A 14,931-nucleotide genomic window follows, 5' to 3' on the forward strand; every position below is an offset into this window, starting at 1 on the left:
AATGTGCGCCGCGGCCGATGTCAGATTGCGTCGAACATGGCGGCGATATTGGAGGGTTCAGGCGGCTCCGAAACAGAATGTTTACTCCGGAATGAATCGTACGCGCACAAATCTCCACCCGAGAAGGAAGAGCTCGCCGCTAAGTACAAGGAGCAAGCAAACGAGCACTTCAAAAGTAAGTGTTACTCCCGTCGAAGGCATCTCGGACGAGCACATGGACGTGCCGGCACCTGCGGCGTGCGCTGCCGGCGATCCTGCTCGTCCTCCAACACTTGTGGTTTGCATTCGCAGAGCAGGAGTTCAACGCCGCCATCGAGCTCTACTCCAAAGCGATCGAGGCGGACCCCTACAAGGCGGTCTACTATGGGAACCGCAGCTTCGCATACCTCAAGACGGAGTGCTTCGGATACGCGCTCAAGGATGCTTCCAAGGCGATCGAGCTCGACAGGACTTACGTGAAGGTGCGGCTGTGTTCCCGAACCTTGTGCAGCTAGCAACACCGTGCGAGAGTGAAATTATGTATCTGCTCACCGGTGGTACAACCGAGCCTAACCGGGGTGCAATCAGAGTGCTTGCGAAACTGTTGGTTCGCATGATTTGAATTTGCAATGCGCTTGCCACGATGCCTCCATGGTAGCTTTGCGTTTGCCAACCGCTTGTCGCATGGCTGTGCGCGGCGTCAGTGGTTTTTGTCGCCGGTGCACGCAGTGTTAACAAAACAGTAGCGCTCGTTGACAGTGGTCGGGCCAACATGCTTGCTGTATGCGCACTTTCGCGAGTTTTGTCTTATTCGTGCGGCAATCAAATTATTGCGTAGCTCGCAACCTCGTGGCTAGCTTGTACTGCCGGCAAGTAGATTCTGCCTTTGCTGAAAGCCCTAGTCACAAAGACAAATTTAAGACTCCTCAGTTTTGTTGCCTTCTGTCATTCAGCACTGTTTTGAATGCCGAATGCTGTCCATCCTCCGGCCCACTGTTTCTGGTAGAACAGTACAAACAGCAGTATGGTAGTTACCGTGAACATGATAGCGCAAAGTCAGTGCATGTTTCGTGTCTGCATGCTAGTGTGCCCCTGTGTGCCGCCTGAGCAGCGCAACTTGCACCATCAAGATAGTTCTGAAATAATGTGTGTAGGTTACATGGTAATCTATTGCTCATCAGCCGTACTAACAACGGTGACTACATCTTGGGGCCTGCAGGGTTACTACAGGCGAGCAGCTGCATACATGTCACTAGGGAAGTTCAAGCAAGCGCTCAAGGACTTCGAGGCGGTGAGTGGTGCCTGGAACGATCTGGCTGGCCAAATAAGTCCAACAGTGCACATAGAATCTGTTTGCTGCAGGTAACAAAAGCACGGCCGAGCGACCGCGATGCAAGTGCAAAGTACAGTGAGTGCCTCAAGGTGGTTCGGCGCATGGCTTTCGAGCGGGCCATCGCCGTGGACGACTCCAAGAAATCAGTCGCAGACAGCATTGACATTGAAGCTATGTGTAAGGCAAGAGTGATCAGTTGGGAGGTAGTGTGAGCTGCCGAGATTCGGTAGTTCTGTGCACTGGCTTTTTGATTGCACTAGACTCACCTGCATAATGGCGCTTTATACTGATATTCACTGAAGCTTCTTTTTTTTTTTTTCTCGCTTTCTAAGTTCTGGGGTACAGTAGTCTTGTTCTCACCAACTGCTCTACTTGAGAGTTTTCTGTTAAACTAGTTGGCACATGATTCTAAAAAACAAACAAAAGGAAACAGTGCAAGGAGTGAGACAAGTGCACAGGCAGCAGAGCTCATGAACATTATCCCATAGTCTTGTTCACATTTGTTTAAGCTAGGAAACAAAACATAAACATTTTGGTGAATTGTAGCGCAGATATACACAACAGCAGCAACGACGAGACACCAGACGAGCGCTAACTTCCAACAAAAGGCTTTATTTTTGGTGATCTATGTTTATAGCTGTCACTTATCCCATCACACATGCGCATTTCACACTATTAGGAAGGTTAATGCCTTATCTCACAAGTGCACAGATGGTGTGCTGACACGTCCATAGCCAAGTCGCGAAATCATTTCAGCCTCAATTATTTCACCTGTTAGTTGATCACCGCTTCTGCTGACAACAGTACGTTGAGCAAACAACAGTTCACAGCCACACAAACTGCAGTGACATGTAAGCCAACTGTCACATACTTGAGTGTTCCCTTAGCCAGTCATTGATGCAGCGTCCCGTTTGACCTATGTACTGTTTACCACATAAAACAGGAATACAATAAGCCACATTTCTAGCACAGGTGATTAACGAATTTTTGTGCTTTTTATTTTATTATGAGACAGCTTATGAATGTAGGTTATGACAGCCACTTTTTTATGTCTCTCAGATGAAGTGACCACTTGACAAACACACGGCGTGCTTACCTTTCTGAGCGGAGATAAGAATGTGACAAAAATGAAAAAGCCTTGCGAGCATGAGAGAAAGGTGTTAACAATGCTTGAAAATGCAGAACAAACTCCTAGTGATGTAAATAATCCTGGTGACAGCTTGTCAAGGGCAGTGGATGATTTATGATAAGATGCACTGTCATCTCGTCAGCAAAGAAAATGCAGTTTGCACTACTCTTGACATTGTTTGCAGCAGTGAAAGAAAAAATTTGTCATACATCTTGGGGAAGCCACAAACAAAACTCATACAAGTTTCTCAGAAATAAAGCTTTGAAATTGAAGAGCAATTAGTCCTGGTCCTATCAAACTCAAGGCCATCGCCTTCGTGGGAGCAGTCTCTCTGCTATCTAAGCCATCCAGGAGGCTAGCAGACCACAGAGTGAGGCCAAATTAATCAACTATGTGAAGCACATGGACGCTGAATCTAACAAATGAGTTTTGCATAACTCTGTAAGGTGGACGAAGTTTTCTATAAGGGAAAAATTGTCATCCACCTGAAGAGTAGCATGAAACCTCTTTCTGAGAAACTTGTATGGGTTTCCTTTGTATATTTGCAGGGTTATGATACCTCCTCTGTGCATTTCTTGCTGCACTGCATCTAAACATACTGTATACTGTTTGTGATGCTTGTATACTGCTTGTAATGCTGTTTTACTGGTGATATAGTTGCAGACATACAACCTTTGTGTAATGACTGAATGTCCTGCCCCCTTATATTTTTTATCCCTTTCGTCTTGCTTATGTTGTGCTGCCCATGTAAGCTATGTATATACCACTATTTCTTACTTCAAACAATTTTTCATACAATTCAATTTAGTCTGTTTGGCCAAATTATTCGAAAAGGCTAACATTATTGGTCTGACAAATTGCATTGTGCAGGTGGCTAACTGAATAGATCCACTGGTAGCCATTGAAGCAAAACTTCCTTCGCAAACCTTCGACTTCCCTGACCGTAGCTGCTGGGTGCTGCTGCAGTCTTGCCGAATAGGCCATACTTTAAAAAAAAATTTGAATTGCATACCCGATGTTGGGATCGAACCTTGGTCTCTCAGCACGGCATGCTGATGCTCTAACCATTAGGCCACAATCGCTCGTATTCTTGTATCGTGCCTGCGGCAACTCACTCTTTCAGATTATCACTTGTTCATCGTATTGTGTAGAACGGATGCACGAGAGAACCTGTACGCACACAGGTGCTCTTGCAGATTTTTTTTTTTTTTTTTCAGTGATGCAGGAATGAAATGGGCAAATTTATAGCACTTAATTTACTTTACATAAATTCCAAAATGTGTTTAGGATCTGCATAACTTTTTCCATTATTCAGCACGTTTCAATTGTGAAATTGAAGCTGAGCAGTAGTGAAGTAATGTTTGCTTAGCAGTACTCTGTATGCTAGCACCATTTTCCAGATATCCGTCCCCAACATCTACTAAATAAAGCATTGGCAATCCAGTTAACGTTATCCTGAACTGCTTTGCACATGCTTTTGGAACACCAATGTACTGTGTAGCACACTTTAAGGCAGAATAGCTCTAAAGCAGTGTTACTCTTAACACCATTCTTGCTATGCAAACTTCACTACAGCTTGACCTCAATTTCACAGTTGAATCTTATGATGTGACCTAAAGGGAATAAAGAGAAAAGCATTTATTGAATCATTTTAATTATCTACCTGAACATTGCATTTTCTTATACAGAAGTTCCCAACTATTCCAGAGTGCACCTTCAAAGATTGAACAGCACTTGTCTTGGCCAGCCTTCGAAAAAAATTTTTTCGAACTTTAAAAGAAGTATGTATATATATATATATACTTGGTTGTATTCTGATTGACTGGCACAGCACTGAGAAGGCTCTTTGTCCCAGGCTTAGTGTGTAGCTGCACTCTCCCACACTCTATGGTTTTGCATGATGCTTACTTGCCTACAGAGTGACTATAATTGACGTACATGCAGGCATTGAGGATGACTACAAGGGACCCCAGCTGCAGGATGGCCGGGTGACACTGGAGTTCATGAAAGAGCTCATGGAAACCTTCAAGGCGGGACGCAAGCTGCATCGGAAATATGCCTACAAGGCAAGTGTGTCTCACTTGTAATTGGATAGACTGGCCAGTCGATGCATATGGTGGGAGCACTACTGTGACAGCATGGCACAAAAGCACGAGCACAACAAAAACAGTCTCATTACAGAATGTGCTGTGTGTTGCATAAATAGGAGCACCAGTTGTACCTGACACTTCCAGCTAAACTGCTTGCTAAATTTTGCTCAAATTTGGGTTAGCCGTAGCATCTTGCTGTGGGTTAAGCTTAATACCATGTCTGTGACCATTACTTGTTGTTTCATTTACAGAAAGCCATGGGGCACAACATAGAAAAAAATTTATTTCGTCGTCAAATTTAAAATTTGCTACTGCTGCAGCGAAAAACGCATTCCACTGTAGCAGTGACAGGTGCACCTCATTTTGTTGCAACTAAATCAAATTTTGAGTGCCGTCACTGCAGAGTTGAGCTTGCTTGTGAATGAAATGCGCAAACAGTGCTTTGCTGCGCAAACAGTGTGGCAGAGTTTTCCCTGCCACATCTGGTGGGCATTGGAAATGCCACACATTCTTATTTACCCTCCACCGCTCTGGTTTATCATCCACTGCTCCAGGTTTTCTGCCAAGCGCTCCGTTTGATCAGTCAAAATGTTCAATTCTTTCTTTTTCACAATCCTTAGATGTTGACAAAAATCGGGTAGAAAATCAGGTAAAAAATTGGGCATTGAGAGGTGCCATCACACTGGAAAAGTGCATGACTAGCAAGACCTTCCGTTGGTGTATTGCCTCCATTTTGGTACCATCATAAAGAGGAGAGACTTGAGCTTCAGATAGCCATAGCAGTGTATTTGCTATGCAGAAATAACAGCAAAACAAGCAAAAAGAAAATAACAAATCTAAATTTGTTATGCTGCCTTGCAGACAAAGGAAGCACATAGATTTATATCGCCAGCAGGCGTTCTGCACACATTCTTGCAGTGGCGAGCTGTACAGTGGTGAGTGGTGAAGTTTGGCAATTGCTGTGAGATGTGTTGCTGGCTCATGTTAGTTTCATTATTGTGTCCAAATTGCCAGCATAGTCGTATCAGAAAAATACAGAGAGAAAGAGGCTCAGTTGCATGCCTAACCCCTACCCACCATCTATCGCAAGATGTACACCCCTCAAAAATTTCTGGGCAGAACCCTGCAGATATGGTATTAAAGTGCAACAGCCACAAAATGGCACCTCTGTATGAAATTTAAGTGGAAATCAGCAAGTTGCTTAGCTGGAAAAGTCAGTACACCTGGTGTTCCTATTTCTGCAAGGCTCACTGAGTAGAAGGATAGCATAATGAGGCTGTCTTAATAATGCAATTAACATTCATAAGATACATCAAACACTTTCTGGAGTCTGTCTGTCTGTCTGACTGTGAACCTAATCGTTTTCCTGCTAACTTGGGTCACTGGGTAGTCCATGGTCGGATGTGTAGAGCAACAGGCTGCTGTGCTGAGGGAAGTTGGTTTGAAACCAGTTGCCTGGGGGGGGGGACCAAATGTGCCACTCTTCGGTGATCCTCTTTGACGCCAACTTCGGTCACTGGGTGAGTGCCACTGATGTGCTGCTCTTCACTGACGAAATTCTCTAAATTTCTCCAGTGCTTCTGCAATTTTCTCCAATATGTTCGGACAATCTTATCGAGTATATGTTCACACATGCACCACAAGTGGACATTGCGGTGGCACTGCCAGATGGCAGAGCGTGTGCAGAGTAAAGCTGATTACACACCTTATACATGACGCGTTTTGGCAGTGGAAATATGGTGTGTCGCTTCAGTGCTAATTGCATTAACGGCGACGCTCATTGCGAGATGGGTTCTGGCAGCATTTTGTTCTACCGGTACTGTCCACATTGTTGGTCAGCTTATGCTGTCATTCACCTCTGCGTGACAAGGAGTATTGTGCTTCTTTTTTATTGTTCTCCCTTTTTTCCTGCCTTCACAAGTTCTTGTCAACACTCCTCTTGACTTGTAATGTGCATAAAGCTTGTGACATCTACCACTTCTCACCATATATAAAATACATTCTTGGCCACAGATAAAACAGTTGTAGTAAAGTCGACTCTTGTTACAATGGACCCTGATAATCCGACAAAAAATGTCCGTTTTATCCTAAGTCCATAATATCCGAAACGCCTAACTTACGAAACTTTCGTTGCAATGTCTAACAGCTTTATTGCAAAGAGTGATTGGCTAAACATAGCAAAAGAAGTCGCAGTTTCTCCCGGAAGGAGAAGCATCGAATGCGATAGAAAATTAAACAAGATAAGCCCAGCAGCAGCAGTGAGCGAACTGACCTTCGTGCTGTGTCTCGCTTCAACGCGAACTAAACGTCGAAAGCACGGCACATACGTAGCAACCGGCTCTGGGCGCACTTTTGTCCACATCGCAGATCAATTTCAAGATGCAGCGCCCGCGCGGGCGAGCACTTTATTCACATCGCAGATCGCATTCATTCAAGATACGGCGGCCGCGCTGAAAGCAGCACCTGCTGGAGAGCACCTGCCTCTCTCGCCCCCCCCCCCCCCCCCCCCTCCCGCCTTGTCCCTCGAAAGAAGACGGCACGTTTCCACCCCGCCTTGCTCCCTCGCGCGCGCGATATTGAGCCGCGATCGTCGGCCGACTCTCGCAAGTCAGATGCCAGCCCATGTAGATACAGCATAAGTACATTTTATTCGCTCGATTTTGAAAAAAATTGCCGCTAATTTCACCTGCTGTAACCTATAGTCCTTTGTAGCGTGGTCAGTTAAAAGTAAACTTGGTTGCATTAATAAGATAGGTAGAACAAACTAAGGCTGAAATATGGTCTGTTGTATCCGAAAGTCTGTTGTAACGAGCGTAGACTAGTGCAATTTCATACCTTCACTTGTGTCATCCCCTTTATTTTTCATGCAGTGCAACAAAAACAGCCATGAAATTACCCTTTTGTCATCCCTGGCAGTGATATGACTGCATTGTGACTGCAATGTGCAAGTTGTGACTGCACTGGCTAGAGTGATGTGGTGCCCAATATCATGTCTTGATGCTGCATTTACCCTCGTTTTAATATCTGCCATGCAACTTGGTGGCCTTGCTTCATTATCGTACTGCACTACTCTGCTGTCTGGGGTTTTTATGTTGTCTCTGTTACATTGCTGTTCATATGTTAGTCTATGTACTGTAGTGTTGCAAAAGCTCACAGCAGTGAAAGAAGGTTTGCACACATGTACAGTATACGTGCACACCCATGACCCTGCTCTCTGCTCCAAAGTGAAGTGAGCAGATGAACTGCTGAACGAGGCAAGTAATAATGCCTTGTGAATTTCCATCTTCTAACATTGTCTCCTAACTTTGTCAGCCCAATTGAGCTATTACAAGAGCGATGGCCAAACATAAGTAAATTACAGCTATCGACATTTGTGCACCACTAAAAGGACAGACATTGCTCATACGCAACTTGTGCAGTGCTTGGTTAAATTCAAGAGAACAAACAGAAACTCAGTTAAAGCCAAAAAAATACTAACAGGGACAAACAGTACGGGTGATTCCAAGTTTTGTTCATTGACTGCCACGAAGCTTGTAACATTTTCCATAGATACCATGATAACATTTGAATCTCCTAGAGTGTAGAATACTTCGAATTTCATTCACGTATAGGTCCTCTCATTTGAATTGACGACAGCTTATATTGCCTGTCACTGTATTTGCCACTAAACTGTTACTACCACCTCACTCAATAAATGGTTTTGGTTCCATCAAGTTCGCATTTTCTTGTTTGCTTTTGTGTTTTCAACGCCATGTGACTGTGGCAAACCAGGGAGACACAAGTAGAAAAATAATATTTTACTAAAATAATGTTTCATATTTTGCTTGCAAAATTACCCTTCAACATTTGATTTTTCATATGTAAAGAAAATTGGGCCGTTTCTTCATCTGGGAGACTGAAAAAGGGTTCTAATCAACACATGGTAGGGACATAATTTTTTCCGTGCGTGCTCAACTGATGAAGCTCACAATGACAAGTTTTGCCCAGATGGTGAGCTTTCCTGGTGCAACAGCAAGAGAGCATTGGCGCTGGCTGAGTCGGCACCAGCTCATTCTCCACTTTCCACCAGTGATAGGGCGAAGGCTGTGCTCCTTGTGCGTGAGACGATGACCATCGAAGCACTGTTGTTTCGCTATATTCAGAGCCAACCCCAAAACGCAGCCGAGTCTCTCAACAGCAACATGTAGCTGCTGCGTGCCAAAACAGGATTTGCACTGTTGTGGAAATGGCCACTTCTGTAGCCATACCATACATGGTTCAACAAAGGCCACAAAGGCTTTGGGGAGATCTTACAGGAACTGTGTATTTTTCCAACTTGGGAGTTACAGTCGCTTTGAGCAACGAGAGAATCTGTGAAACACAGACAACTAAAGCTAGAACGTGCCATTGCAGTGTAGCTAAGAAAGCCCGGCTGGAGGCGGAAGCTTGCAAGCGTTCTGAGGATACCACTTGTGCAGCAGGAGAATTTCGAACTTTTACGCTTCTTGAAAATCTAGTCTCAATTCTTGCAAAATGCATGCAAATTGATTATCTGCAATAACTAATAATCGTGTTTATAAATTTCAACTTCTTTCTCTTTTTTCCCTTTTATGCTGGTTTTATTACTAGTGCACAAAAAATCTTGTGCTTAATGTGACTTGATCTCAGCTGAATTTTGCATTTACAGGGACATCCAAAATAAAAGTATGTACATGTTACTGCATGTTGCAGCAATATTGGTCATGTGCATTTTAGGAAACCAATCATCAATGTTTTTGACAACTGTAGCAAAGATATAAAAATAAAAAAGAAACTTTTAGTACTACAATAATTTCTGAGCTTATTTGCAATCATTTGTGTATTAGGAGCAATACCTGCTATTTTATAACACATACTCCTAGGCGTGGTATCAAGCTTAAACCTTGCAATTAGTCCTTACTTTTCCAACTTCCAGAGGCACAGAAAAATAACCAGATAAGATATTCGGAAACTAAAAACATGTTCGAACATAGGAGAATAAGCTCTTTATTTTGCATAAGTTTGATCCGATAGCCTTTAATATAGTTGAAAATGGATCTCTGAGGCACATCTCCTTTGCATCCTTCTGACAGTCGTGAGTCGCACTTTGCTGGTGTGCACTGCACTGCCAGTATAGTATGTCATCACGTTGGCCTTGGCACACCTTGTAGCTTTCAAGCCATTGCACAGCTTCCCTGGTGTGCACTTGCTTCGTTCTTGCTTCCTCCCCTGCTCCTGGTGCAGTCAGAACTGAATGTAAGGAACACAAATATAATCAATTATCGGGTCTAATGGAGTAAGTCTAAAATGATTTTTTGCTGATATAAGCACTCAACGAGTTTAGTATTTTTGTAATGGATATCAGATATCAATATTAGATATAGTGGATGTATTTTTATGTCAAATACAGCTTCCTTAATTTGGATTGGCTGTACCTTTGGACTAATGTATTTAATGGCTAGGTATTTCTACTGATTTATGCCAACACATACATAAGTATAGATAGGATTGAAAAACAAAAAGCCACTGAAAAAGTAAGGTAGCAAATTCTAAGTTCCCTGCAGTGCATAGAGATGTAGTACTTGGATGAGCTGTACATGACAACATGATTTAGCAACTGGGAAGGTTTAATTACCACATTCAAAAACCACCACAAGGCCCTAAGGGTGTGCATAATGAGTGTGCTGTTCTTGACCTTTTGTCATTGCAGATCCTGGTAGATGCCAAGGCACTGTTCCAGCCCCTTCCCAGCCTCGTAGACATCAATGTGCCACCGGTAATGTGGCTTTATTTATTTGGATCTGTGCACCAGCTTATTGCAACAACTTTAATTGCTGCAGGAGTGCAAGTTTACAGTATGTGGGGACATTCACGGCCAGTTCTTTGACCTCATGAACATCTTTGAGCTGAATGGGCTGCCATCTGAGACTAACCCATATGTATCCTTTGGCTGGTGGTGTAATGAGAGTTTTCTCTACCTTTAGGCACACACACAGTGTGTGTGTGTGTGTGTGTGTGTGTGTGTGTGTGTGTGTGTGTGTGTGTGTGTGTGTGTGTGTGTGTGTGTGTGTGTGTGTGTGTGTGTGTGTGTGTGTGTGTGTGTTTGTGTGTGTGTGTGTGTGTTTGTGTGTGTGTCTTTTTTCTTTTGGATGTGGGATTTGCTTAATCGTTGACCTGTTCTTTGACCTGTTCTTTGACCTGTTCTTAATCCTTGACCTGTTCTTAATCCTTGACCTGTTCTTCTTGACCTGACCAGCTGTTCAATGGAGACTTTGTTGACCGGGGTTCATTCTCAGTCGAGTGCATCTTCACATTGCTTGGCTTCAAGTTGCTCTATCCAAATCACATGTACATGTCACGAGGTAAGGAGACTGTTAAATGCTTGCGGCTTTAACAACATTTGTATTGTTGTAAAGCCAGACTGAACTGTTTTCCTCGGCAGGAAACCATGAGAGCCAGACCATGAACCAAATGTATGGTTTTGAAGGGGAGGTCAAGGCCAAGTATCCTTTACAAATCAACACCGTAGTCAAACTGTGGTATATATTGAGATAATTATTGCATTGTCTTCCAGAGAAATTTGTCGAAGTCCATTAAATCAACATTCATCTGCATATGAAAATGTAACTTTATTATACAATTTCATGTTGATGTGAAATGGGAATGCTAGTGAGCATCACTGTCCTGCCATTTTGCATATGTCAGATATGTATAAATATGCACAAATTGCTGTTGGTTCTGCCATCTTGAAAGCTCTGTTACCATTGATTTTGACTCTACAGCTGTGCCATTGTGGTAACTCAGCTGTGCCGACTCATTTATGATGCAGTGATCACACACACTAGTCACGTTTATGCAACTTGTGAAAAGCAGACATCTTGTGCATGATCAAAGTTCGATGCCATAATGAACATGGATATAATGAAATATCTGATATAACAAAGTAAATTAGAAATGCTTTTTGCCGATATCAGCACATAACAAAAATACACTTGTAACAAATCCAGATATACTGAAGGTATTTTCGTGTCAGGTGCAACTTTGTTATAATGAGGTTTTACTGTGTAATTAATCTTATTAGTGTTTGTTTACAACTTTCAGTATAGTTTATTGAGAAGGCAAGATCACTTGTTTTGTATTTATGACACCTGGAATGTTAATTTGGCAGGTTCTCACTGTTTGTGATTATAGTCCTATAGCTACAACTTGGGCTACAAAAGGTGCTCTGAGTCACACTAGTTCACCTGTTGTTCTATAACTTGGGCTTTGCAACATTTACTGAAATTGGAATCTGGAAGCATCCCTGCATTGTTTTGTCTTTGAAATGTGTTGCAGCTGGATGTTGAACCTGTGATCTTGTGCAAAGTGACAGAATGCCGTGGCACTGGAGGCATTCTGCTGCAGAGCATTAAGTTATGCAGAGCATAAATGAATGCAGAGCATTCATTTGAAGTTGAAACTACAGTAGAATAAGAATGAAACAATTATGTTCATATGAATTTCAGTGTGCCAGGGTCAGTAGCAGAAGCCAATGTGTGTAAAAGGCAGTTGTAATTCTATGGCTGACCAGTGCTAGTTTCACTTTGTTTTTATCTAAATTAATCTGATAAATATGGCTTGAAACAGGCAGTTCGTGAGAGCAGATGATTGGGAAAATTTGTTCAGCTTTGCAAACTTTAACCTGCAGGTAGACAGACAGATGGAAGGAGCACAGATGAGACACACAGGTCATTTGTATGCATGCCAAATGTCTCACTCTTGCAACAGATGATGCTGTTCAAGGGCTCATTTTCATACTTTGTTTCACAATATGTTGGCAGTGAAAGCTGGCGTCATCCAATGAAAAGTGTGCGAACGCATTATGTCCCATCGTGGTGCAGCATCATCTGCTCTAAAAAAACATGTATAATAGCATGAAAATGAAGCTGCTCTGCCAACAGTAAACTTTACCTTCATCCCAGCCAAAAGTCATATATATTTGCATCCAAACAACACTTTCTAGCAAAATTCTGAGCCATCAGTTATGTCAGTGCTATGTAAATCTATGGGGCATCAGCTGGCTATGTAGGTGCATTTTTCTGCTTAAGCTAGCAAAAATTTAGGAAGTATCATCGTTGTTTTCTCCCCTTGTCTTGCAGCATGAGGCATGTGAGTAGGGAGCCTTGTGGAGAGCACAGCGGACTTATCGTGGTCATCTTCATGTTAAGCGGTGGTGTTCATGAAGCGCTGTGAATATCAATCAAAAGTGCTTCCTCGTTTTGTGTTGGGTGTTTACAGTACCCAATAAAGCTTTGAGTTGAACCAGCAAACGCTATCAGATGTCGAAACTGCATGTCTGCAAAGTGGGTAGCAGACAACAAAACTAGCACGACACGGAATTCCTCTGTTGCTATAAATGAGTGCATTCATTAAACTGTTGTGTAGTCAACTTCTAATAGTAGATAACCTTTTCTTTAATAGTATAAGGACATTTGTCTATACTGTAGCACAAGTTATGCTACTCATATTGCTGAAAATGGCACTGGACATAGAGTCTATATTCTTGCACTAGAAAATGAAAAGTCTGAATAGCTGGTACAAAAAAAAAGAGATTTCATAAAGAATTTGATTGTTTAAGATGACGTCGTAAGACTATATCTAGTGGATAAATAGCCACACAATGAAAATGTATAGTACCATGGAGGTTCAGTTGCAACTACATCCTAGTGCACATAGTATTCCCAAATGCCATGCAGAGTCTCGTAGCCTTGGCCACGCTACCAAGAAATTATGAGTCAGAGTATTGAGTATCCCTTGTGGACACTTCTTCTCAGGACTCTGGCCAGTTATAGAAGTATTGCTTTATGGTCCTTAGCCTTGCCTCTCAGATACACACCCAACATGGCTGAGCTATTCACAGAAGTGTTCAACTGGCTTCCCTTGGCTCATCTCATCAATGGACGTGTTCTGGTGTGTGCTGCTTTATGACGTAATAGCTTTGTCTCGCCATGTTTACTGCATACTTTGCCACATGGCTTGCTTCCTCTGCTGGCATGATTGAACTACATGTGGTGCTTAATGCATTGTAGGGAACTGCTTTGTAGTGTTAAAACATTTCTTTTGTGTGTGGTTCTTAGAGAAGTCTACATCCCTAGTAGGCAATGAAAGCTACACATCAAGTGCACAAAATTTATTAATTCATTAGTAATATGAAGCAGTTGATCTTTTCAGGAATAAATTAATTTTATTTTGTCACATGCTGTGCTGTATATAAAGTGCCACTTTTTGTAAACCCCGATGAAGACAGTTCCACAGGTCCAAACTGTTGAAATTAAATACTAGTTCTGTTTACCTTGTAGCGCTTCTCAAGATTTTTGCCTTTGAAGGTAGCCTGAAAAATTTCTCTCTATACTTATATAGATATATCATAAGATGCCAACTATATAGTATATTGTGATGCATGTAACAATATATATATATATATATATATATATATATATATATATATATTCGAATTCTCTGATAGTATATGTATTTTCCACCACATGACTTTTAAAATAATCTTGGGAAGATATTAAGGAGCTAGGCAGAGCACCTCAACAATATGCATATCATTCCTGGTTTCACTGTTCACCGTGGATGCATGCTTTCCAGTTGCAAGTGCCAAGTTCATGTTTTATTATTTTGTTCTTGTGCTACAGTCACCTAAAGTATCTTATATTGACACATTTTTGCCTAGCTAAGATGCTTATTCCTTGAACATTTTACATGATCTCCATCCTGAGTCTCAAGTAACAACTTAGTGAACCAATACGGGCCTAGCTTCTCCAAAGTGGTCTGTGGATAGCCCAGCACAGACAGGCTGGTGTTGTCTAAGATTAAAAAGCTTCTTATATGTAGGATTCATTATATTGCATTTCTGAACAAAAGAAGCCTACCTTGGCACACCCGGCAGTTCACTATGGCATCCGATTACAAGTGGCGACGCTCAACCACTCCTTTGTTGCGATTGCTCAGAGCTGCTCCAGTAGTAGTCGCTGTCATGCTATGCAGGTGATGCATGGAGGCCTGTTCTCCGATGACAATGTGACGCTAGACGATATCCGCAAGACATCCCGTAACAGGCAACCACCAGAGGAAGGCATCATGTGTGAACTTCTGTGGTCGGACCCCCAGCCCCAAGAGGGTCGCTCCCCCAGCAAGCGTGGTGTGGGCATTCACTTTGGACCCGATGTGACGCGGCACTTCCTGCAGCGCAACAACCTAGACTACATTGTGCGTAGCCATGAAGTCAAGGCCGACGGCTACGAGGTTGCCCACCAAGGCAAATGCATCACTGTCTTCTCTGCGCCAAACTACTGGTTAGTACTGAATCCTGAGTTCTCCAATTTGTTCAGATTTTGTTTGGCTATTAAACTTTACAT

General features: G+C 42.6%; 2 protein-coding genes across 2 annotated transcripts in view; one reads left to right on the forward strand and one right to left on the reverse strand.

The window, feature by feature from the left end:
• Window positions 1–14,931, forward strand: part of PpD3 (protein phosphatase D3) — a 17,221-nt gene continuing 2,290 nt past the window's right edge. Inside the window, exons 1-11 of the mRNA XM_075674976.1 lie at window positions 1–175; window positions 292–461; window positions 1,199–1,270; window positions 1,342–1,489; window positions 4,386–4,507; window positions 10,239–10,304; window positions 10,369–10,467; window positions 10,785–10,890; window positions 10,971–11,031; window positions 13,396–13,477; window positions 14,561–14,868. Of these exons, the coding sequence (XP_075531091.1) occupies window positions 37–175; window positions 292–461; window positions 1,199–1,270; window positions 1,342–1,489; window positions 4,386–4,507; window positions 10,239–10,304; window positions 10,369–10,467; window positions 10,785–10,890; window positions 10,971–11,031; window positions 13,396–13,477; window positions 14,561–14,868 (1,373 nt within the window). The 5' untranslated portion in view covers window positions 1–36. The remainder of the gene's footprint in view (window positions 176–291; window positions 462–1,198; window positions 1,271–1,341; window positions 1,490–4,385; window positions 4,508–10,238; window positions 10,305–10,368; window positions 10,468–10,784; window positions 10,891–10,970; window positions 11,032–13,395; window positions 13,478–14,560; window positions 14,869–14,931) is intronic.
• Window positions 9,528–14,931, reverse strand: part of LOC142564122 (uncharacterized) — a 22,820-nt gene continuing 17,416 nt past the window's right edge. The window contains exon 4 of the mRNA XM_075674978.1: window positions 9,528–9,778. Within this exon, the coding sequence (XP_075531093.1) occupies window positions 9,773–9,778 (6 nt within the window). The 3' untranslated portion in view covers window positions 9,528–9,772. The remainder of the gene's footprint in view (window positions 9,779–14,931) is intronic.

This window comes from Dermacentor variabilis, chromosome 11, assembly GCF_050947875.1.
Source record: "Dermacentor variabilis isolate Ectoservices chromosome 11, ASM5094787v1, whole genome shotgun sequence".
Lineage (NCBI taxonomy): Eukaryota > Metazoa > Arthropoda > Arachnida > Ixodida > Ixodidae > Dermacentor > Dermacentor variabilis.